Source organism: Acyrthosiphon pisum, chromosome A3 (genome assembly GCF_005508785.2).
Source record: "Acyrthosiphon pisum isolate AL4f chromosome A3, pea_aphid_22Mar2018_4r6ur, whole genome shotgun sequence".
Classification (NCBI taxonomy): domain Eukaryota; kingdom Metazoa; phylum Arthropoda; class Insecta; order Hemiptera; family Aphididae; genus Acyrthosiphon; species Acyrthosiphon pisum.
In genome coordinates this window covers 32207053-32231598 of record NC_042496.1, presented here as the reverse complement: position 1 = coordinate 32231598, position 24546 = coordinate 32207053, and the positions used below count along the sequence as shown (strand labels likewise).

The 24546-nt window shown below is 31.8% G+C and overlaps 1 protein-coding gene across 11 annotated transcripts in view; it reads right to left on the bottom strand.

Moving 5' to 3' along the window:
- Window positions 1-24546, bottom strand: part of LOC100161839 (potassium voltage-gated channel protein eag) — a 255330-nt gene that overhangs the window by 5728 nt on the left and 225056 nt on the right. For 10 of the 11 annotated variants that reach the window (XM_029491386.1, XM_029491391.1, XM_029491390.1 and 7 more), the window contains 3 exons: window positions 2474-2642; window positions 1642-1896; window positions 343-542 (listed from right to left, as the gene is read on the bottom strand). In XM_029491386.1, coding sequence (XP_029347246.1) covers window positions 343-542; window positions 1642-1896; window positions 2474-2642 — 624 coding nt within the window. Of the gene's footprint in view, window positions 1-342; window positions 543-1641; window positions 1897-2473; window positions 2643-14103; window positions 14500-22760; window positions 23531-24546 lie in introns of those variants that run through there. The other variant, XM_029491393.1, reaches the window with a different exon arrangement.

Below are 24546 nucleotides of genomic sequence, written 5' to 3'. Positions count from 1 at the left end.
GTAATATCACACCCTGTGATAGTTACCCACTGTAGATAACAACCAACTGTAGGTAGGTACTCAATGAGTCGACAGTATATAGCCTGCAGGTAGGTAGTCCTAAAATATAATTATGTAGTTAAAAGTTTTAAAATTACGTTTTCCAATTGCGGCTGGTATAATAATATTTGACGATCATAATGATATCATCATATATTATTATCAATTCCGTATACCGTTGGAGTGATTCAACTAGGGTCGGTTATTAATTCTATTTAATCCTTTGAGTATCCAAAACAAAGTATGGTTCCGTCCATTACCCAAAAGGGAACGCGCATAAGTAATAATTTACGTAAGCCGTACTTTATCCGTGTCCAAGCCCCGGGTCATTGCCCACGTGGACACCACGTAGTCCATGACCCTCTCGGACAGCGCTTTCGGCACTTCGTGCAACTTCATGAATTCTCTGACATTGTTTAACATGTCGTGGTACTTAGCCGTTGCCGAAGTCATTTGCTGTATGATGGTGGTGACGTGACCGAAAATCGTGGCGTACAACAGCGCTGCAAATATCATTTATCAAGTAGGTATATTATTATAATTTATTGTATTCTTAAAAGACGTTATAGTCTTGTGTTTGGTTAACATAATTGATATCACACCATTATAGTCATTAAATATGGTCTTGTCAAAAATACTTTTTTAATATGAGTTAGTATTATTAGAAAACATTTTAAACTCCTGTTTCTCCTTAATTTTTTTTATTTTTCCCAACGGTTTTGTAAACTACTAGGCACTTTTAATTTTAGCCTTACGAATGAATTAGATTCACTTTTCTATCCGAAAAAGATGCTGATATTAAAAATCTGAGAATTTTCACAACCTACCCCAAATGTGGATAAAAGACAGAAAAAAAAATTGTCTTTCATTATTTTATTATTCATATTGCGTGGTGATCGTTTGAAATAACGTAGCACGTTACTCGATATTTCCCACTTCAAAGAAATTTCATGAATCGTAAATATGTATTAATAAGTAATCGTTTATTGTACATAATATACACTTGGTGGGTATAAGGTATTTTTTATATTTTATTTATTTCTATGGTGATAAAAAAAATCGTTACGCAAAATATGATAGAAAATAAAAATATCTGTACCCAGCTCAAAAACATATTAGGTAATCTAAAAAAAACACACATTTTGTGTAAAACTAATATAGTACATCAATAGACATGACACTTTTTAGCAAGAAACTTAAAATTGAGATTATTCACTTCACGTTATCAATAATTATTTTAAAAAACATCATATTATTATATTATTTTGGAAAGAAACAGCTAATACTGATATTTTGAAATATTAAACGTGCACATTTTAGGAACTATTCATATTAATATATATATAAATAATTTTTTAAGTATTTAAAACACGTTATTGTAAAAAAGTAGTTAACACAATATACTAGTATTCGTATACTACAAGAATGATCTCGTGCATTATATTGTCGTTTTCCAAGCAGTTCAAGACGACACTAGCTGCAGTCATCTTTTGAAATTGTTAATTTTTTTAACAGTCGATTTTAGATATGATCATAGTTTAACCATCCGAGAACATATCCCCACCAGTTGGTGAGGGGGGGGTGTTACACTTGGAAACTTACACGCAATGACCATCATGCAAATGGTGAAAATTTTCTCGTTGTCGGTCTCCGAGGCGACATTCCCGAAACCGACGCTGGTCATGCACGACATGGTGAAGTATAGTGCGGTCACGTACATGGTCTTTCGCGGTGGCCCGTGTACTAGCTCGGTGGTGTTGGCATGTTCCGTCATTATATACGAGTACGGATACTGCGTGATGTTTGCCAGCTTCCACAGCCACGAGTATTGGTATCCATTCTCGGCGTCGGACCGTCCTGGTAACATATCATTAAGTTATTTTGTGTGTGCGTGTTTGAAAGAGAAATAGAGAGAATAGAGAGCGTAAAACAAACGTATGGTTTTTAAAAAATAATATCCAATTTAATAGTTTTTTCCTCGTTTATAATATACAATTTTATCTCAATTTTTAGAATATCACAATAATATGGTATATAATATGGTAAATATGTACCAACCAAATTATAAAATTATCATCTATAATTAGTCAAATTGATTTATAATATATATATTTTTTTAAATATTATATTGTATAATATATTATATCAAAGTTGAAATAAGTTAATTTACGGTGGCCTACATAGTACAAAACATGAATATAGTCGAATGGTGATATATAAAATACTCTACTTTTTAAATTTCCGACATATTTTTTTGGAAGTTTTTAAATGCATTTTACAATGTGAAGGGATTAAAATTGTGTAATACGTTATATTCACAGCCCTATTTTGAAATTACATATAATTACGTAAATCGTTAAATCGGGCGAAAAAAAAGTAATTTCAAACGCCGAAACACGATAAAATATTACACGAATCGTGTTTGATTGCTTACCTATGGAATACCAAATGCAGGCCAGCCAATGCGCCACTAGCATGTAAAAGCACAGCAGCAGTATCAACATTGCAGCTCCGTATTCCAAATACCTGTCCAGTTTTCGAACGACTCTGCCCAGTCGCAACAGCCGGACAACCTTCAAAGCACTGAACAAGCTTCCGATACCCTGTGAAATTAAAACAATTTCGTTTAGACAAACAACGAGTTAAATAATATTGATATTTAAACTGCACCAGTTATAGGCAATATAACAAAAGATATAAATCAATAATAATCAAATTGTTTTATTTCTGTCAGTAGATATTATTATACGAGTATAAATAACATATTAAAGGAATTAATGAAATAATATTATTTTTTTTTTTATCAAGTTATCATCATCGATACTGTTACAGATTATTATTCACTCAACGTCGATAATGTGTTAATAATAATAACGACTGAATGACGTAAGACTAGACTATACACGGGCAGCCATTAGCACCGTGTTAGGTCAAACAGTATTTTAAATACGCAAATAATATTATTTAGGTTTAAAATATAAAACTAATACCTACCTAGGCCACATGCGTTAATGTAATCGAAAAAAAACGTATTAAAAAACATGTTCATCGGTAACAGAGTGAAATGTACCGAAATTCAATTAAATTGTATACCTACACATGATTTTCGATATGGAACATAAAAATGGCATGCATTTAAAAATAAAATGTCTATTACAATAGTGAACTCTGTTGATTTGTATAAGGTATGATAAGTACACCAAATATATTTGAATATTTTATATACATTTTCAGTAGTTGTATGCCCGAAAATTCCTACTTACGTCACCTATATGATATACAACGTTGTAATTTCACAATAGTATAATAAATCATTAGGTATATTGTTTATGTTTTGTTTTACCGATATAAATTTGATTACAGGTGTCGGTAACGTAACAACTTTTATAAGAGACTATATATGCGTCGGACCACTGTAATTCAAATCAGCTACGAGTGTGATTAAAATAACAAGGAAACATATAACAAACCACGTGGTCTTAAACGTTAAAGTCAAGTTTGTTGTGCGGATTGCTGATTTTCAATTTTTTTGCCTTTCAAAATATTAATCAAAAATATCATGGCTTTGTAATCATTCGCACGATGCGACGTCGTCAAAGACCAACGCGGTGAGTAGAACGGAGCAGATAACAATAATATCACGAGTGGAATCGGGATTTGCGCTATATCCTCTCACGACTATACTGCAGCTGCAGAACTCGTGAAATCAAAAAAATTCAGGACGAAAAAATGTACTTCTTGAAATACGTGACATTACGATTTATTATTATAATATCGTCGTGCGCTGTCATAATAATATAACTCTGGCAAACATTATGTGCGCGATGCGTGAAATCCTTTATCCTTCGTATTATTCTATCCTGTCTGCGTATACTGTCGGTCGTCACTCGTAATCTGCCGACGTATCGCATTGTGCATCAAGTCCTAAGAACGCGACGAATCATAATAATATTATGAGGTACATTCGTAATGCGCGCACGTCATATCCGATAGTAAGTCACCGCAGCGACATATTAAAAATATAGCCATAAGACCAAACAAATATTTTAATAAATGCACAACCGCGAACACGCATCGCAAGCAGAACGCGATTTTTCTAAGACCAGCGTCGAGAACACGTCATGTCAACTATTTAATCCGGATAAGATAACGATTATATTTTAATGTAAGTATAGATAATATAAATATACCACAATGCAGATAAAATGACAATAAGTTACATCTTTATGAAAAAGGTAGTCTATTTTTTTTTTTTTTTTAATTATCTTTTAAAAAATTTACTGTAAGACGTTCCAATATTAAAATATAGTGTGTCCCATAAAATGTGCAACTTTTAAATCTGCCGCCATTTTTTTAAAATTTTGTTGGCAGCCCTCTCCTTATCATTTCTATAGTATCTACTATAACTCCGATGAGTGGTTGTTGATAAGAAATTATAAGAACAGGGCTGCCAACAAAATATTTAAAAAATGGCAGCAGATTTAAAAGTTGCGCAATTCATGGCACACCCTATATAATAGGCACAGTATGTATTTATAATATTAGTTTAAAGTACATTTAACCAAACACAAAAAGTAAATATTTACTCGAAAAAATTCGTATTTATAAATTATGATACATTATAAAAAAACCTATAATACCATATAAATATTAACGATTTACCCTAATATTGACCGTTTTACAAGTATGTATTGAGATTTATCCAGACGATAAAAATACATGAATATAATGCATATATTATATACATATTATGAGTATGTACTTATCCGAATATAATTCTCAACACTACAGGTTAGGACCTCCCGCCGCGGAAAAGGATTAAATAATTTTGTAATAACATCATTTACTACAGCCTCTACACTGTACCTGTATAATATTATTATTATTCACGTCGACGGTGATGATCGAGCGATTTCACTCGTGAAAAAAAAAACTCAGAAATAAACACCGACAAACTTATAACGACACGTGCAAGACGTATATATATTTTTTTTTTAACAATACGTTATTTTGTTTTCGTTTACTTCATGTTCTCTTCTGGGCTTTGCAGAGCGTTTAACGTGTCTCCGACACGATTTTCCTAGGAAAGGTCGTATCGCGGCCGTTTCGTCCCCGGCAACGAAAACTACAGGATTCCATTATTTATTTTATTCTATTTTTATAATAAGGACATAATACGGTATACATAAAAGAACATTGCATAATGAAGGAAACCAGATCCAATTATTTTCACTGCGCGCCCCGTCCGCGACAGCGTCCCCCCTCGCTTGTCCCGTGTCTGCGGGTTCCAAATGAATCTGCAGACAAACAGCACGAACGCGAAACGTTAATAAAATAAATTGTACGACGGCAACAATAAAAAAAAAGGAATAAAGAAGAAAAAAGGATTTCGGAGACGACAATAATATTGCTGCAGCCGAGCAAATACGGTTTGTTGTCTTTCATTGATCATAGACCGAGCAAACTAATTCGAATTCCCTCGGCAATGAATTTTTTTTGTCCGTCCATGTCCTTTGATAAAAAAAATAAAACATTTTTTTTTCGTATTCTTCTTGAAAAGAAAGTTTTTTTCTACACGCTCCTGCACGTCAAAGTAATATAATATTACTAATACTGTTATACATTACTGTCGTTTTAGAATTTTCCGTCACACGCAACACACGTTGGGTGGAGAATTAATTAACTCGTGGGCTGTAGTTGCAATGTATAAGTACATATATGTGTGTTCATAAAAAAGTTTGGCAAATTTAATTAACAGGACACGTTATCGTTGTAATGATATTAATTCCGTATGCTGCAGGTTCGTGTAGCCATGTAGTTACCGTGTTTTGGGTCCAAAAATGTATTTTGACGAATGTCACTTTGGCAAGAAAATTACACGTGGGACTGCAAAAAATCCTAACAATAATAAAGTAAAGACGACGTAAAAAAAAAAAATCAACAAACAAACTTATGAAAAACTAACTTAATTCACGGCGGCGGCGATATAGCTAGTATTAGCTACCTATATAATATTTATAACATACTATTAAAAAGGATGTGCCATAAAAACCGATACATTTTAACACTCATAAAATGGTTCGAATTAAATTTGTATTACGTTTACAAGATTCCGAAGATTCCGAAATAAATGCTGTTTATTTATGGAACACAAATCATTTTGAGGTATCTATCTCGATAAATACATATTTAATTGGTGAGGCATTTTCTGAAGTTTTGAAATACTTGTGCAGTTATCTTATATGGGATGTCACATTGACTTATTTCTGGTTTCAAAAAATGCATCTACTGCAAATGATCAGTGCCTTTTACTAATTTTGACAACTTACTGAAACTGCATTGGTGTACCGAGTACCAACACAATCGTTACAAGTCCATTCCTCCACCCTTACCCATTGGTTCAAATTTATCAGATTATTATGGTGCATTTTGTTTAATATAATATAGACCTGTTGTAGGTATATGCAAAAAACCATTTGGAAGCCTTACCGGGTCGAGTAATAATAAATGTCATCTAACTTAACCAACAACGAGTGTTGGCTTCATCCCGCCCAGATTTGGATTACAATGCGCAGAGTTCAGTTGTTTAGATCTCAATTGTACTTCTCGCAGTCACTTAGACACTTTGGCGTGATTGTTATTTAGAATACTATTATTATCATAATTTCACACGCCGATATAATAAAGCAGCAAACTTTTTCGGGAGCTCGTGCTCAAAGTTTGGAAAAAAATGGGACGTTTGGTCTGCAGGGCTTCACTAGAGACTATCTGACTATTACACGTAGGTATCTATGCAATGATGATAATATATAGGGGATGACGAAAGCGAGAGGGCGTGAAACACTTAAAGGAATTAGTCGGAGTGGCTCAACGAGGAAATACGCTTATTTTTTTTTTGCTGAAAACTCGTTTATACACCACCACCATCGTGAAAATAATATATACTAGTACGCGCACTATTATTTGTGTGTATAATAATAATATATTATATCGTAAAGTATGATTTCCCCCGAGACCCGGCAACCTTACACTATTACGCGGGATTAACCGGCCGAATGCGGCCCGTTCTGATAATATCGGATTAACCCATGTGTAGTCGGCTCTGCCGGTGCTTCCAGATTAATCACCGAGACCAACAGCGTTTATTAAACCGTTCATATTTTCGGTGACGTTCGGTGTTAGTCCATTGCGGAGTCGTCCGACGTTATTTCGGAGAAGATTTTCGGAGAAAATGTTCCCCCCTCCACCCACCCGACGGTTAATATTCACCGGACAAACGATACGCCGGGTTCGTTCTAAATCCGTCGTAAATTATCTAGGTTCAAAGTTTATGAGGAATGAACGGTATTTCGAGTCCCGTTTTAAACTGCAGTGACCGACGAACGGGGGCCGACGAGTTAATGAAATCATGTGACGATTTCTATGCGCACTTGCAAACGCGTATTATCATATCGCACAGGGTACAATCGCACATCAGATTTGAATATTATCGATTATCGACACGACAGTGATGGTCTCGTTGACGGCGAAAAATTAAAGAAAATAAACGCACCGAGTCATGCGTATTCTGTATTATCCACTTTGCGCGTTATATTTTGTCACTGGTGCTGAAGCAGTCATTAAATTAATTTGTCTTTATTGATGACGAAACTACCTATGGTAAATAACAAGGACGAAAACGAGAACTCTCATTAAAAACAATACCCACTTGTGTGGTGTATATGTATGTGGTAACGCGAAAATGTCTCGTGTTCATTCCTCCGCGGATTGTCCGCACCGTCACCAGTTTTCCCGTTCGTAAAGCGCACAGCAATCACATGCCTGCGAACGAGCATGATATATAATTCATTATGATAATATATGATATGATACAACAAGTGCGTATACGATATTATTAATTATACACACTCGACGTGACGTTATAATAGTAATAATACACCTATACTTCGCTGTTCGCACCGCCTACAGCAACAGATATCATGTGAACGCAATACGGAAAATTCCATTCAAGTCATTTCTCAAACGAAAGAATTTGGTTTCGGAAACGTTGAAAAATTAATCAATTTTCTAAAATATTGATATTAATTTCAATGCGCCGTGTATGTACATGGTTAGTGGTTACATATATATACATACATATGTTCCATACAGTATATGCTATATTCCATTAGGTATATATCTTAAAATGCAGGGAAATGTTATGAGTTTTGTATCAAAAAATTACACATTTTTATGTTTAGTTTTTCAAATCATTAGATTTCAGACATCTTTGTTAATTTTTGAAATGCAACAACACAGCGATATGTTCATAATATTATTATTATTCCAATGAGTAAAATGGCCATTTAAAATAATAGTTAAATAATATCTGCAATGCGGTGTAAAATAATTGGAAATTGTTAGTTTATACACGAGACATGTTATTAACATACATAAACATTTGTTTCTACACGCAGCGTTAAAATTGAAATATTTCATCTTCTGCAAATGCGCAAAACTAATTTCGTACCCACTTCCATTTAGATTTACGTAGTACCGACATTCGTTTGACAGTTGGCGTGATTAACGTTTGCTTATTGTTTGTTTTATATGAACATTCCATAATATACAATCAATTTATTATTAATTAATATATTTACCAGAATTTTTAAGTACCAACATTTTACATTCTGAGCGGAGCGATTGATTTTTTTACATATTAAAAATATGTCTTACGCGGTTCTCGTACATAATATGCTTTCAAACAAATGATTATCCTAAAATATAATAACCACTTGTATTTTTAATAACTTTCTATCGTCCGTTTTAATTTACAGTTCCTATAATTGGTATTTAAAAAAATGTTAAGAACTAAATAATGTAGTAAATTATACTGATGAAAATTCTATGATTTCTATATGATTTTAGATATACGTGAATATTTTTGGTAACAATTAGAATAATTAAAACTCAATTGAAAACGCTCACTGTAAAAATCACTGATAACAAAAACAGACAAACTTATTTTTTATATTAATGTCTCGTAACAGCTTAATGTAACTTATGGTATGGCTCAGTGTTCTGAGGTCAATCATCTGCCGTCATTGCTTGTTCCCTGATTGGTGACCACCTTGAATTTTAGTGACAAATCCTCGCTCCACATACATGTGTTCCTCAAACAACCATAATTTCCCCCCCCCCCCCCACACACACACACACAAAATGCTAATAGTTTCCGATGCTTAGGATCAATTGAAAATAAAATGAAATAGTTTAATACCCAATATACATAAATAATTATATACTAGTGCAGAGTAAACTTGTGTTATAATATACTGTGTGTTTTTACCCACTACGGGACTCTCGCCGTAAATAATACTCTTATTAATTATATTAATATGAACTCGGAGTGATGGATGACTGTGGTCCGTCGTTCAAAGTCATATAACAATATTATACACACCGAAAACGCCATGCATTAAATCCTTAATATGAGTAACTTTTATTCTATTTTTCAACACTTTACCCGTCCGTCAATAAGTATGTAGGTATCCAAATAATATACACATTACGTAGCACATATTATTATTATTATTACAACGCGTCTTTTAGTCTTTGAAAGACATTCGTCGAAAGTTCTCGGTGAAATGTCTTATTGTTTTACATAATAAGCATAAAAAAAAAATATATCTAATGTTAAAAATGCACAGCAAGGTACATGATAAGTGTTTAAGTGTTTAAGTATTTTTTTTTTTTTTATTATTCCAAATACATTTAAGATAATATGTTTTTAAAAAAAGTTTTTTAAATAAATTGTTATATTTTAATTGTTTAAATACTAAACAATGATTTCCAAATAGGTGTACTTTTAACCAAAATAATGTTGGTATTTATCTGATGACATTGTTCAACCTAAGACACGATTAAAAATATTTAATCATCAATTAAAACTAGATAGGTACCTATACTAGCGGTTCCCTAACGTTTTTGGTTTACGACTCCCTTTTTGATCTAAGGTTTTCTAAGGGCGCCCTGGCAATTCTAATAGTATGACTTATCATAATAAATAAAAAAATAAAATAAAACTAGAAAAAAATTGCAATGGATAATATGAAAATATGTTTCTGATTAAAATTAATTAATCATAATTTTTTCCAATGGCGCCTTCGTAGTGTTTTAAATTTTTTTTTTGGACTAGGTATATAAAATTCTACGACTGCACGACATAAAGACACATCGGCGCACACTTTGGGAACCACTGACCTATACCATAAAAACATTCTACCCTATTAAACTCTGGTGTAATATAAATTACATAATTTGTATTACAAATTACAATTTTAGGTATAAGCTCATAAAACAAGAAGGCAATTTAAACGCATATTTGTAAATGAATAAAAGTACCAATAGCATGTGTTTTTCGTATTGTAGATATAAATTGTTATTTGGAATATATTAGGTACCTATATGCGTTTATGGAGTATACTATATTGGAGATAAATGTATCGATTTTTTCAGCAATTAACACGCCCAATTAGAACGCAGACATTTTTTTTCTAAAGATAATATTTTTATCGGTCACCCGCGGTCGCAGTACGAGAGTGTTGTGCGCCTGTATCTTTTGTTTTTCATTCGAAATACCGACGAAGAACGTTATTATTCAGACTTGACGCAGGTTCGACACGAGTTCGGTTTTATCAATATTATACGCCACGGCTGGCTCGAGTTTAAATAATGGCAGGACTTTGCGAAACAATATCGCAGCCACTGGTAAAAACCACGATATCGCATTATTATACGCCCGCGGTGGGCGTCGTATTGCGCGAAACACCGATTAAGGGTCGCAAACGATGTTTTAAATATAATCGATCACACGATTATCACGCCTACAACGTGTATAATACATCTCGATGCGGTCTGTGGTCGGAATTTCGTACAATCACTGTCAATAATAATATCGCGTTTTGAACTTTCGGTAAAATATTCAATATTATACACCTATTATAGCTGGTGTATTAATCGGTAAACGTCGTATATTATATTATTATACCTTATTTAATAATGACACTTTTCAAAAGTTTATTCGAAATATTTCCAAAAACTTATTTTTTGTTCTGTTCGATTGCATCTCGAGAGGGTCGAAGACGTCTTGAAAAATACATCACGGTTTGAGTGCTCGCCTACAGGTAGCTGCAATAGCACTCTTAGCGTTATTAAAATATTAAAATATCAATAAAATACTCTCGGCGGACGTGTTTGTACGGGCTTTTCACGCGATCTTGAGTGCAATCTCGGCCAACTATATTATATTAATTTGCTCGTTTAATGAAGGGGACTAAGTGTGCAGTTTTGATTTTCAAGGAGTGACAAAGAATACAGCCAAATTGACTGTCAACAAAGTTTGGGGCTGTAAGCATCTTAGAGACTGCTATACAGATAATTCATCAAAATGATCCCATTATTTTCGATTATGAACAATGAGTTGTTGAATTCAACTAATATTTAGATTATTTTTCTTAATTTGATAATAAGATAAGATCAATCATTTTGTTTATTACTATTACGTAGTTTGAACTTAAATATATATTACTAACCATTTTATATGATCTTGGATCGTTTAACTAGGGCTTGGATTTATATTCAACCAAAAATAGTAAAATTTGCACAAAAATAAATATTTTAAATTCTGTCTATGATTAAATACTTTTATAGAAAAATTGATTAGTAAATTTATTATTTTACACCATCAGTTTTTAAAATTTCACAGGAAATAGTTCTTTAACTAATTGTCATAATTTAACGTCTTCACTTTAAACTTTAGTAATTCTTCGAAATTGTTTATATAAATGCTCAATAAATCTTCCTGGCAAATATGCGTCGAAGTAAAAATAATTAAATTAACCCATGAACAATTATATATTCCATTTGCTTTGCTTTGTTTTATTTTACTCTGTTTCAAACTTGTGTTTCTTCTAGATAAATTAACGTTTGTTGAAATATTGTGTGTTGATTGTTGATATTTATGTTAGGCTAAGGCGTCTTTTTTTGAATAATTCTTTATGATTTTTTATATATTATGCTATGTTTGAAATGTGGTCGTAATTTGAATTCCTAATTTTTTGAATTATTTTATCTTTCTCGATGTTAATGGTATCCCTGATCGATGGAATATTATATTTGACGAGCCTATTGAAATAATATACAATTTGATCAGCTTTCACTCGATATTACCCATAATGTCAGTTTACTAATAGTAAGTTTGTGACAAAAAAAACATTTATAAGATAGACGTGTGTCCGTAGACAACAGTGAGGCGTAGCAATAATATTGTTAATATGTTATATTTGTTATATATTAAATATTTAGTATCTTCTTGAAATAACTTCATTACGTTTTTGTTGGCAGTATATATTCTTTGGCTACAGAGTTTGCCATCTATTTTACCTCTTCGTCGATCTCTTCTATGTATATTTTAATACCTACATAATATTATAAATAAAAAATATAATATTATGTTTATATTTTTTTTAGGTTGCAATATTCTTAAATTGCCAGTAGATCACTAATTAATTATATTCGATCATGATGCTATAACTGTTTTATTTAATGTGATGAATGAAAATATTAGTTTCGCATTATAAATATACAAACAACATTTTTATTTCCGTTTAACGAAACAAAACTCATGTGTGGGCCCATTTTTAAAATGATAATGTCTTAAAAACCATTTATTAGTGCATGCTGAACATCAACTTTGTGGTAGGAAGGTGCCATAGAAATGTAAATTATCTAGCCATCATGTGTATACGTTGATTAATCAGTCACGACATCTTATTTTTATTGTATTTATCACAATAACTTGAAGACAGTAACTAAAAACGCCAAACTCAATCTGTGTATCCTTCAGACATTAATGAATATATATTTCAATGTCCATGAAAATTGATCGAGTAGTTTCGGAGGAGATAACAATAATAAATTGCATCAAATTGGGGAGGTCTATATGCTTGGCTCCTCCCAAATACAGATCTACGTTAGATAAATACCATTATTTTTTTTTAAAATAAATATTCAAAAATTCTGAATACCTATGCAATATTATTTAAAATAAACATTGTTGTATTTAATTTAGTATGAGACGAATCGTGTACATAACTAACAGCCAATGTATTTTAATTTTTAACTCAAGAAAAAATGCATGTTGATGCATAGAAACCCTAACCCTAGATACGTGACTATGACAATATTATTGTTCAACTTTTCGGTGAACTTTCAAACATCAAATATACACAATTTGTATTTATTATTAAAATCACACATTGCAGTTAGTTCAACATTCCCTAACAACGCGAGTAAACTCAAATATAGAGTTTTTAACAGCCATCATCCAACGAACAGTAAAGTACTTATTACAATTAATTTTGATTTTAGAGTTGTGAACGTGTCTTCATATTGATTAAAACATATTTCAACTAAGTGCTTAAGCTCACAGCTACGGAAAGCTTATCCATAAGGAATATAAATTCTTCTCCAGATAACTAATATCGTAACTATTGGGCTCCCTAACCATGTCACACATTAAGCATAAATTATTCATAGCAGCATTTTTACACAATTTATTAAAACGTTAAATATTGGGAAATTAATTATGTGTATAAAATATTTTCATTTTATATAACTTTTTAAATAGGTAGCTTTTATATAAATGTATGAAAATACTGAAAATGTTATCAAATACTGCAGTAATAATGTTACATACAATATAATATTATATTAAAACGCGATCACTTAGAATTTGGTATTATTTGCAATAAAAATGTACGTTTAATATAAATTGACACTTGAAGTTATAACTTTATTACACATTGACCCATGCGGAGCTGATATACTATTTTGCAAGTTCGACGAACTTATTTCATTGAAAATTATGAATTTAGTTTTAATCTTTAAGTTTTTCGTTCTATCATAATAATAAGTAATAACCGGCTGGACAGCCGGTACTATTAATGATAATATATTATATTATAATATATTACGATAAAATAACTAGTCTGTATAGTAATATGTGATAAGAAAAAAACTCACCTCTTCGTCGTGGTCGAATGCGTTGAATACGTCGTACGGCAGGCAGGACAGCAGGTCGATGACGAACCACGACCGGAGGTAGTTCATCCGGATCACCTTGGGGTCGGACACGACCTCGCCGCCGGGCCCGACGAACGTGGTGTGGAAGTTGAGCACGATGTCGATGAAGAATATCACGTCGACGATGGAGTCGACCACCAGCAGGGACACGTCTTCGCTGGTCTTGTTCTTGAACGCCACGTTGTACGGCACCATGATGGCCGTGTAGAAGGTCAGGCACAGGATGACCCAGTCCCAGATGGCCTTGAACGCGCAGTAGTGCAGCAGGATGTGCGGCGGCGTCTTCGGCGCCTCTTGCCTGTACTGGGGCATTACGTCCGCGTTCAGGCTCATCATCTGCACAAGACCAAAGTATACACACACGCACGCACAGACACACCGCCGGCTCCGTTAAGGGGGGCCGCCGTGTGTCTGGGAGGAGATGACCGCCGTTTGCTTTTTTTTTTTTACCTACCGCAGCTGCACCGACCCACGGAAAAAGGTCGATAGATTTCCATTTCCGCGAACTACTTTAATATTGTTATTAGGAAAATAATCAATTAATATAACAATTGTTATTTGTCATTGAATAATATTGCATTATTTATTAGCAATGGGATCATTGTTGATCGTAAAGTTGTCGGGGCATATTATGTGATCATAGGTTATATATTATTATATTTATGATATTATATTAACTCAATTACCTACTGTTTGTATATTTATAAAAATAAAATTAGAATTTATTGTGTGCAAAAAATTATCCTGTATTTAAAAACGCTAATATTTTTCATATTAAAAATTATTTTTAATAATCAATAACCGTAACGGACATTTTATCAGGTAAAAAGAGTAAAATTTCACAACCACGTGTTACACCAGCAGACCTACAGCAGCATCTGGGCACAGTTATTTTCGATACTTTTAAAACCTAATTTATCCATTCATCAGATCACCATAATATTATATTTCTTAATGTTTACGAGGAAAACAGTTGAACACGGTTAAAAACTGTGAATCATTGGTAATAATATTATGGACGTTTAGAGGTATGAAAAATGTTACCTGCCCGTCTCTTGGAATACTTCCCAATATTATATTATACTGCAGGTAAAGTTAAAAATAATAATCTGTTCCCACTCAATATGGTTTCGTCACGTATTATATACCTCATTTTGATGAATCGACAAGTTTATTCAGAAAATATTACTATATGGTACCGAAGCACACATTGAGACCAGGCGAGGCGTAATAATTATCTTAATTATTGTAAGAACGAGATCCAAAACAATGTATGAGATAAATGCGTAACAACACTATACGATAAAACTGTGAATTTCGAACAAGTTAGTTTCGATTGATTTTCATACACAAACGCGTAACGAATTTTTTTTCTTTTTGATTTGCCTCGTTAGGGTTTTATCTTTTCGTTAATCAGCTCCTCGCTATGATTCGTGGCGTTGGCGTAATTTTCTCAGGCTACGGTGCTACAATATATTAGTTTTCGACGCATCGTTCCACGACGTGGACTTTCGAAAAGGTTACGATCTTCAAAGGTATTCCGTGATGGTCACGTTTTCGTAATAAAAAAAAAAATGTCTCGTATGTGTTTAAGGAACGTGCTCCGGTGGAAAGGAGGAGGACCGAATCGAACACTGTATGTACAATAACGACCAATACAGTTCGATTAGCGAGGACGATATATATATATTATTATAGCTTTTTTTGCGCGCCAAAGGATTTTACGGAATCAAGTCGTATATAATAATATCGTCACGAGAAGAAATACCGAATTGATATCGAAACGTCCAATTCAGCACAAATCGAAACGGTTGCAATATATAATAGTTTATACGAATTTACGTTTATTGCGATACATATCAAACGATTTTGTTTTTTCTTCGAATCACACGACGGTAGATTAATATACTGGGGCATCTAGGTCATGTGATAATGTTTTTTTTTTTTTTTTAATGATTATGGATCAACTTAATTACTTTGAATGTTGGTAACGGTCTTTTTCCTTCAAATATATTCAGGACTCCGATATTAATTATTTTCATGAACAATTCGATGGTCGAATTATCGATATTTTTTTGGTAACAACAAACCTCTAAAATTTAGTAAATTCACTTTAGTTAAAATTAAAAAATACTAAAATACTAAAATTAAATAATACTTATTTAAGTAGGCACTTGTTCTAAAAAATGAATGAATTTATTTTTGTTGGTGCTTGATTAGATTTCAAATTAAATTGTTTAAATAACTTATTATAAAATTATATTAAAAGAAAATTTAAAAACAATATCACTGATCTATTATAATAATATAAAATATAGGTACCCCAATTATTGATATTATGTGAATACTACGAAATTGGAGAGTCAGAGTAAATAAAGTACTAAAACTACTGATGTATCATATCACAGAAAAATTTTTAAAAAAAGACTACTTTAAGCCATTAGAATAAATTGGTGCCTTTTTTTCAATACATAAATATGATATTATTGTTGCGTGCTTGTGAAAATTTGTATTTTCATAAGAGGGGTCTGAAATAGAAAACATTTATGTTTTCGAAATTCTAATTTATAGATTTGTAACGATTAAAAAAACTATTCGTACGTCAACATAATAGATACCTACATACTGTACACACTCCCCGTCCGCCAGAATACTTGATATTTCTTTTTTCCCCTACTGGACAGCGCTTTTTCAATTGAATATAATATTAAAGACGTGAGTAATTCGAATATGCAAATTATTAGGCTTATTGCAATATTGAAACGGTTTTGAATTCTTGGAAGCACAGGTGGAAAATCACCATTATTTAGTAAATTATTTTAGATAGAGCCCAGATTTTATGTTTTTGAATATTATATTCATTAATTGTATGCAATTTAGTAGAAATGAAAATTGAAAACAGTTCTTTACACGCAGAGTTTGGAAGAAAAAAATTTTTTGCATAATTGAAAATATTTTATATTTTATGGGTTAGCTACAGGGAGTATTTAGTTTCTTTTGAATATCTTGGAATATTTTTTAAATTGTGAGAAAAAATACTAATTTATTTTTACTTTCAATTATTATTATTAATTTACATTTTGAAGAACTTATGTAGGTATATAATTATTTTTGTTTAATCATTTATGAATTATATTATTTTTTTAACTGTGATATTTGAAAAGATTTTTTTTATGTTGGTTACAATAATAATTGTACTTCCGATAAAACATTGGTTATTGTGAATATAAATAATAAATTTGTTTAAAGGCACATTTTATTCAATACAAAAAATGTTCAGTATTGAATTTGAAAAATGGTTTTTAGTAGAAAATTAAACTTAGATGGTACTTCGAGAAGGGGGTGAACTTCTTTCCAAAAATTCAGCACAGTACAGTACAAAACTTTTACAAATGATCGATACAAAACATGAAACATTTTTGGGAATTTTCATTCAGAATAAGTTTTCGATATATTCGATTTAGTTTTTGTATTCTATAGTTCAAAAATGAATTTGTAGATACTTGAATTTTCAACTATCATTCACAAAAGCATTTAACATTTTTCTTGTGCCAATTATATTATATAGTTAGTAGTTTCTTAAAAGATTTTCTATTTATTATTTTTTTCAATAGTTATACTTTGTTTAAAAAAATAACTTGAAAATGTATTACAAGATAGGTACCTCATAAGTTGTTCTAACCACAATATTAAGCAATTTCGAATTTTTATATTATTATTTTTTGTATTAAGTATATGTTTTTATTAGCTTCCATCCAAAAGTTCAACTTTTATAGCAACACTTTATTATAGACATTTATTATTAACACTTTTATGGAATTCAAAGAAATCACCAAAATATGAAAATTAGTTTTTCATAGAAATTAGTTTGATACTTTTCGCTGACTGACCACCTCCGATCAGAAAAGGATTTTCGTATGAAATGATTTATCATTAAAATGTAACACATCCATTACAGTGATCTATTCAACAACGAAGTTACATGACATCTTATATACAGCTAAGCTACTTTCTGTTTTTTTTTTTTTTTATTTGCATATTTTGATGTTTATTGATTATTTTTACATATTTTTCTCATTTATTAGAGACACGTCTGTAGGGATTTTAGGGCATAATATTAGCTTCATAATATTTTAACTTAAAAACACGAACCCTAGTTATAATATAATATTATTATTATTATATTAGGATAACGGAATTTTACACGAAAACACATTAAATCGATATTGTTATGGTAGGAAGGTATATTATTATTATAATTTATAATATTCACGTTGTCCGTTAGACGTGTAATGTACGTCATATTTCCTAATTAATAAGCCGCAGCCTTTTATGCGTTAAAGGGTACCGTAAAGTACTAAAGTGGTATTTACTGACAATACCACACGAAACAGGACAGTGGTTTGGTACATTTAATATTTTGATTCATAAACATATGCATTATCTGATCATAGTAGAAACGATTATTAAAACTTTGAACTTTTATTATGTTTCTAAGAATAATTGAAGTACATCATAATATAAAATACCATGTTTAGGTTTGTTATAATTTCAGTTGTAAAAAATGCATTGAAATATTTTCTGTGGTTATAAGATAATATTACGTCACCTAAACTTGGTAATTAATTAAAATCCACTTTGAAAATCAAAAACCTCTCGTGCACAATTATTTCCATCGAATTTGTCAAGCCAGCATCAGCTTTTAATCGTTTTAAGTGTCTCGAAGACAGAGATCGTAATATACGCTTTGACACGTCACATGTGCAGCCATCACGCAAAAGAAAGCGTATTGTCATTTTCCACCGATTAAAAGTATAAACCGTTAATTCAACCTGATAGAGATCAGTCTTCTAGATTATACTTTCACATTCACACACAAAGAATGACGTTCATTTTGACGCACGCTTACAATTTTCCAAAATACCATTATATCAATAATTTCTCTCTTTAAGAGAACTGTAGCTAGCGAATTGGAAATTAAAATGTGTCTTACTGAAGTCCTACAGTTTTGTCAATCGTTTAAGTCTAAACATTGATTTTTGTTTAATTACTGTTGTAGTTCCATTAAGAAACGCAGTCGATCACACTACTCCCTCAAAACTATTGAACTCCGTTTTATTAATTACGAGAAATTGTCTTACAAGTAGTTTCAATAACAGTTCCTTCAACGTGAGAACGATAAAACAAAAGGAATTAAACTTCCTATGTCACGTAGCATAATGTAACTGTAGGTTTACATGCCATTTCCGACGAGTGTAGTTCCAAAGGATTTTGACTTAACATTTGACCTAGGTACCATTCAAAAAAAAAATTTTAATTTTTAAATTGATCAGAATTTCTAACCATACCTAATTATTATTTAGAACCTAATACCTACTTACTGTGCTGGTTTTTAAAAATTGTCTGAAACTTCAAGATATTGTCAGAAACAGCACAGGGCGACCTAACGCATTTTCATTGTGCAGCATTCCCCTCGATACTATATACGGTCAATCTCCCTTCACTACCGTCCGGATATAATACCTATAGATAGTCGCGGTCACGGCGTGGTGGTTCAACAATGTACGATAGAGTAATTAATGATCATCCAGCGTGAACACCTCTGTGCAAAACACATATACGATATACACACCAAAGAGCAATAATGATCATGGCGAGACGTTTATCGAGGTTCATGCGAAAAAAAAATAGCCTAATCCACCGTGACCGTAGAAAAATTTCAAACCTACAGGTACAGAACATCAAGTTTTTGACGTGGATTTTTGTTAATATATTACACATCGAGTTGAAGAGGCAATCATTTCGTCTCAACGTGGTATATATCGGCTGGGTAGGTACCTACACAATGTCTGACCGCCATTATATTATATTTTATTATTTTTGAAAAAGTGTGATTAAAAAGAATATGATATAGCAAATTAACATGGGAGATATAATGTATATAAAATAAATATAATTTAATATAATAAAATATAATGTAATGTGATATATTTACCTATATAGATTAAATGCAAAATAAGTGGTCGGTTCAAACCACTTTTTAGATTAGCTGTGGGAGAACTTTTGTCGGACATTTATTAGTTTTTACAATATTAATATGATCTACAAATTATTCAAGCTTTATTGAAAACAGTGATCAGTAAAAGATAAGTGTTTAATATTTATACAATTCGAATTGACTATGAATATTGATAATTCGACTTATTTGTATCTCGAAAACAAAAAAATCTTTAGTAAATATCATATTAATATATTGTCGCTAATGGTTTTTTAATGGGTATAATCCAATAGTGATTTAAGATCGATGTCTTGATGATACGTCTGGCAAATAATTTTTCAACGTCTTTGTGGTGATTGAAAGTGGGTGTAAGAAAAATGAAATTAATTGTACACTGAAATCAACATTTCGTGGGAGTAGTCGAGAGATATAAAGTGAGAAGAACTCCAAGGCTGTATTTTGCGTTTCTAACCTAAATAATTATTGATGAAAAAAAATGTAAAATCCTCGATGATAGCACACAAAAAATGATATTATTATTATCATTACGTTTATAACGCTGCCGGGTGTAATTTAACGTGGCTTAATAAGGTTTTGTATTATAATTGATACAAACGAGTAAAAAAAAACTTATCTTCGGATTTCTAATTAGACGCGTTCATTTTGAATCAAATCTAAAACACTGATTACAATAATGAACCGTATTTTACAAGGTTTGAAAATGTTTTTCTTGCAAAACGAGATTAAAAAAAAAAAAAAACACGATTTTTAATTTCCTATTTGAGGAGACTTTTGTTTTACCTTGACAATAATTATCCGTAAATTCTATAGTATTACGGTTTTTTTTATTTGTTATTTTGCCAACGATCAAATTTCAAAATATAATATAATGTTTATGATTTATGGGGCTTTCATTAAGTTGACAATTATTATTCTTTTTAATCGCGTCCGCACACAAAATGCAAAAGTGCAATATCTTAATATTAATATAATATTATTATTAACTTTTTTAATTTCTTTGTTTTGGAAAGCTTATCTTTGTCGGAGTTGACATCGTGTTGTTATTCAAAACTAAATACAGTACTGTGGTATGCACATAATTTCTTTGTTGCTGTTTGATGAACTTTCCGAAGAATTTTCTTTGTTAAACATTATTTGACGTATAATATTATGATATGAAACAAAATGTAATATCAAAACCTGTCACATTATTGATAATGTGTATTGTGTTATGGCTATCATATCGAAATAACAATACAGTGTTCTGTAAACTATTTGGAATTAACTAGGACAAAACGTAAAAACACAATTAGATATTTGTGACGAAGGTCGTTTTTGACGCATTGTATCATATTAAAATTTCTCTTCTTAAATGATGTTATTTAGAGAATAAAGTCACTGGATAAAATACATATTATAATATATTATTATTATTTATTTACCATTGCTAGTATATTATAATATGGGCTGGACACAATATAATTGTCTAATGTATTCGTGAGTTAGAATGATGATAAAAACGTCGGTGGCATAAACTTACTGGGATTTTTTAAATTGTACAACTGTCAACTATACAAATGTGTACCTACCACCAGATTATTTTCCAAACGGGTTTCGAAAGGGTTTTGTATGAATTCGAGGGGCACGGATAAAATTTGCATTATAAAGATCTGATAAAAGTAGGTGACCAACAGTGTGTAAAACTTTTTTAACGATCAATATTTAAAAATAGCTTGGTAGTTATTCAATAAGTATGTTTTCAAAATTTGGTTTTGAAAATAATTGAGTTTAAAAATAAAAGTTGTTGCCGTAGTTATGCAATCGCATATTTTGTCATTTGTTTTTGTCACACTCTGTGTGAACCATGTGGCATGTATTATTAATCTTGCACATGCGATGGTCCTGACAAAAAGTACCTACGCGCGTCGTAGCAGTCGTCTCCTCCACCTCGCGTTGTGTTTACCCCACCAACCTTTCCCGTCCAAACACAAACGACAGTTCGTTTGAGTATGGACTGCGTTCTATATATGTTAAATCTAATACGTTTGGAGGTCAAAACTACCCCGTTACATGCAGGGCCGTATTTACAATTTTGCCACCCTTTATGGACACATTTTAATATTTTACCAAAAAAAAAAAAAAAAAAACGTTAAATTCGTAGTACCTAAAAATTATCACCAATGAGTGCCCCGCCGGCCGCCCCCTAAAATTTGTCGCCGGGGGCACGTGTACCCCGTTGCCCCTACCCAAATACGGCCCTGGTTACATGGCCCCCACCGATTTAAATATAAAATTCAGAGACTGGTACCTTTTGTTTTTTTTTCAGTTCGAATACTAATAAATTTCATTAAAAAGTTCTAGTCGTGGTTCTAGATTTCCAAAATAAAAATTAAAGGATAAAACTAGGGTTCCGGTTAAATATTTCATTTCGGTTTCAGTTGTCAAATTATTACGGATTTCTGGGGGCTCCTTTTCGGTTTGATTCCAGTCCCTGAATTAAAAATACATCTACGTACGACAACGACGATGATGATAACATAGAAATATATTTATTAAGATAATACATATTACACAAATGGTTAAATGCTGTAGTACTCACGTGCGCTAAATGGGACTGGACATGCCTGGTAGAATCCTTGATGGAAACGGGATGCGACGAGAACTGCGACACCAGCGTCTTGCTCCTGGTCACGGACCGGGCCAGCTTGGCGAACTTGCTTAGGCCTGCTAACAGATCTCCTGGTGTTGGGCAAGGCAATGGAAAAACGAAAACAAACGGAAAAAAACACACTCAACATGCACGTAGACAATGTAAATAAAATATAAACGAAGGAAAAACGTAAACAAAAAAACCATAAGCAAGACATCAAATAACACATAATACCAATCGTAATAATAATGATATGACATGACATGGGCTTAAAAATTGTATTTTATTTTATTTTTTTGTTTGTAGGTTGTTAGTATAGGGGGAGGAACGGTTGAAAACACGTTCTGTATGTGTGGCAAGGATCCGTTGCTAAAAATTCCGGGTGGTCACCCATCCGGGAACTAGCAATGCCGGCCGTTACGTACACCCAGTGCGTTTCCGCAGTTGAGTGTACGCACTGCGCCACACCAAGCCACATAAAAATTGTAATAATGATATAAAGTAAGGAAACAGTTTTATAATAATAGTAATGATATTAATCATATCAGAGGTTGTATTATTGGGTTATAATTGATTTAAAAACACTGAATCCCTCAAGTCTTTGTTCTACGATTATCAAATAGAGCTTGAAGAGCTGCATAATACTTGCGTCCACAATAAAGATAACTTAAACAGATAGAATATATACGTTCATAAGTTACAAAATAACAATAACAATGTATACCTATTGCAAAATATATTATATATATTATATGATAAGTATGGTATGCATAATAATGCATATAATATCGATTGCATATTATTATAATTGAGTATTATGGACGTAATTATTTATTTTAAAATATGTCTACTTGCAGTAGTATCTAAAATATTTTTTTATTATAGTATTTAATTATAACTATGATTATTATTTATTGAAATTATAGTAATATTTAAGTTTAGTTAATAAATATAATTACAAAATTTGCAATTTTTAAATTTTAACTCAACTAAATCTAATCGTTTTATTTTGACGTAGATATGTACTAAAAATGAATATGATGAATATTATTCTGCTTGCTAAATTTTTATAACAATAGTGGTCGATAACTACCCCGGACAAAACTAAATTATGAACTTAAATATGAACGCTGGGGACGCAAATATTAGCTATGAGCTTTTCTGAAAATGTTTTATTTGTACGCAGTTCACCTACTAATTATACAATTATAGTAAGCACGCAAGTAGTATGCACTGGTATAAAGGTACCTACATATTATATGGATAAGAATTTCTGATTCGATTATAAAACCGCTATTGCAACTTAATGGGAATTTGAGTGGACGGTAATCTTATACAAATCGCCAATTTAACGTGATGATACAAACATGATAATTGTCTGAAAACGACGTATTATATCGAATCGAAAATATGTCTTTCTCAAATAGACTTTAATTAATTGTAGGTACGTTATCCGATTTTAACTCCGTGAATATTGGTAGGTAGATTCTCGAATCAAATGATCGATGCAACTACCCACTTTTACCACCAACGGAATAACATTAGACGGGACAATAGAAGAAATATTATTTTATTGTTATATGATCAGACAATGTCGTTGTTTATGATGCGCACGGCGTATTAATAATAATATTATACCCAAATAGTATAAAGTAAGTCTTGCTGCCCATGTGGAAAACAAAACAATGTCGATATTATGATGTGTGTGTAAATTTTGCATTCGGTTTTCGTTTCG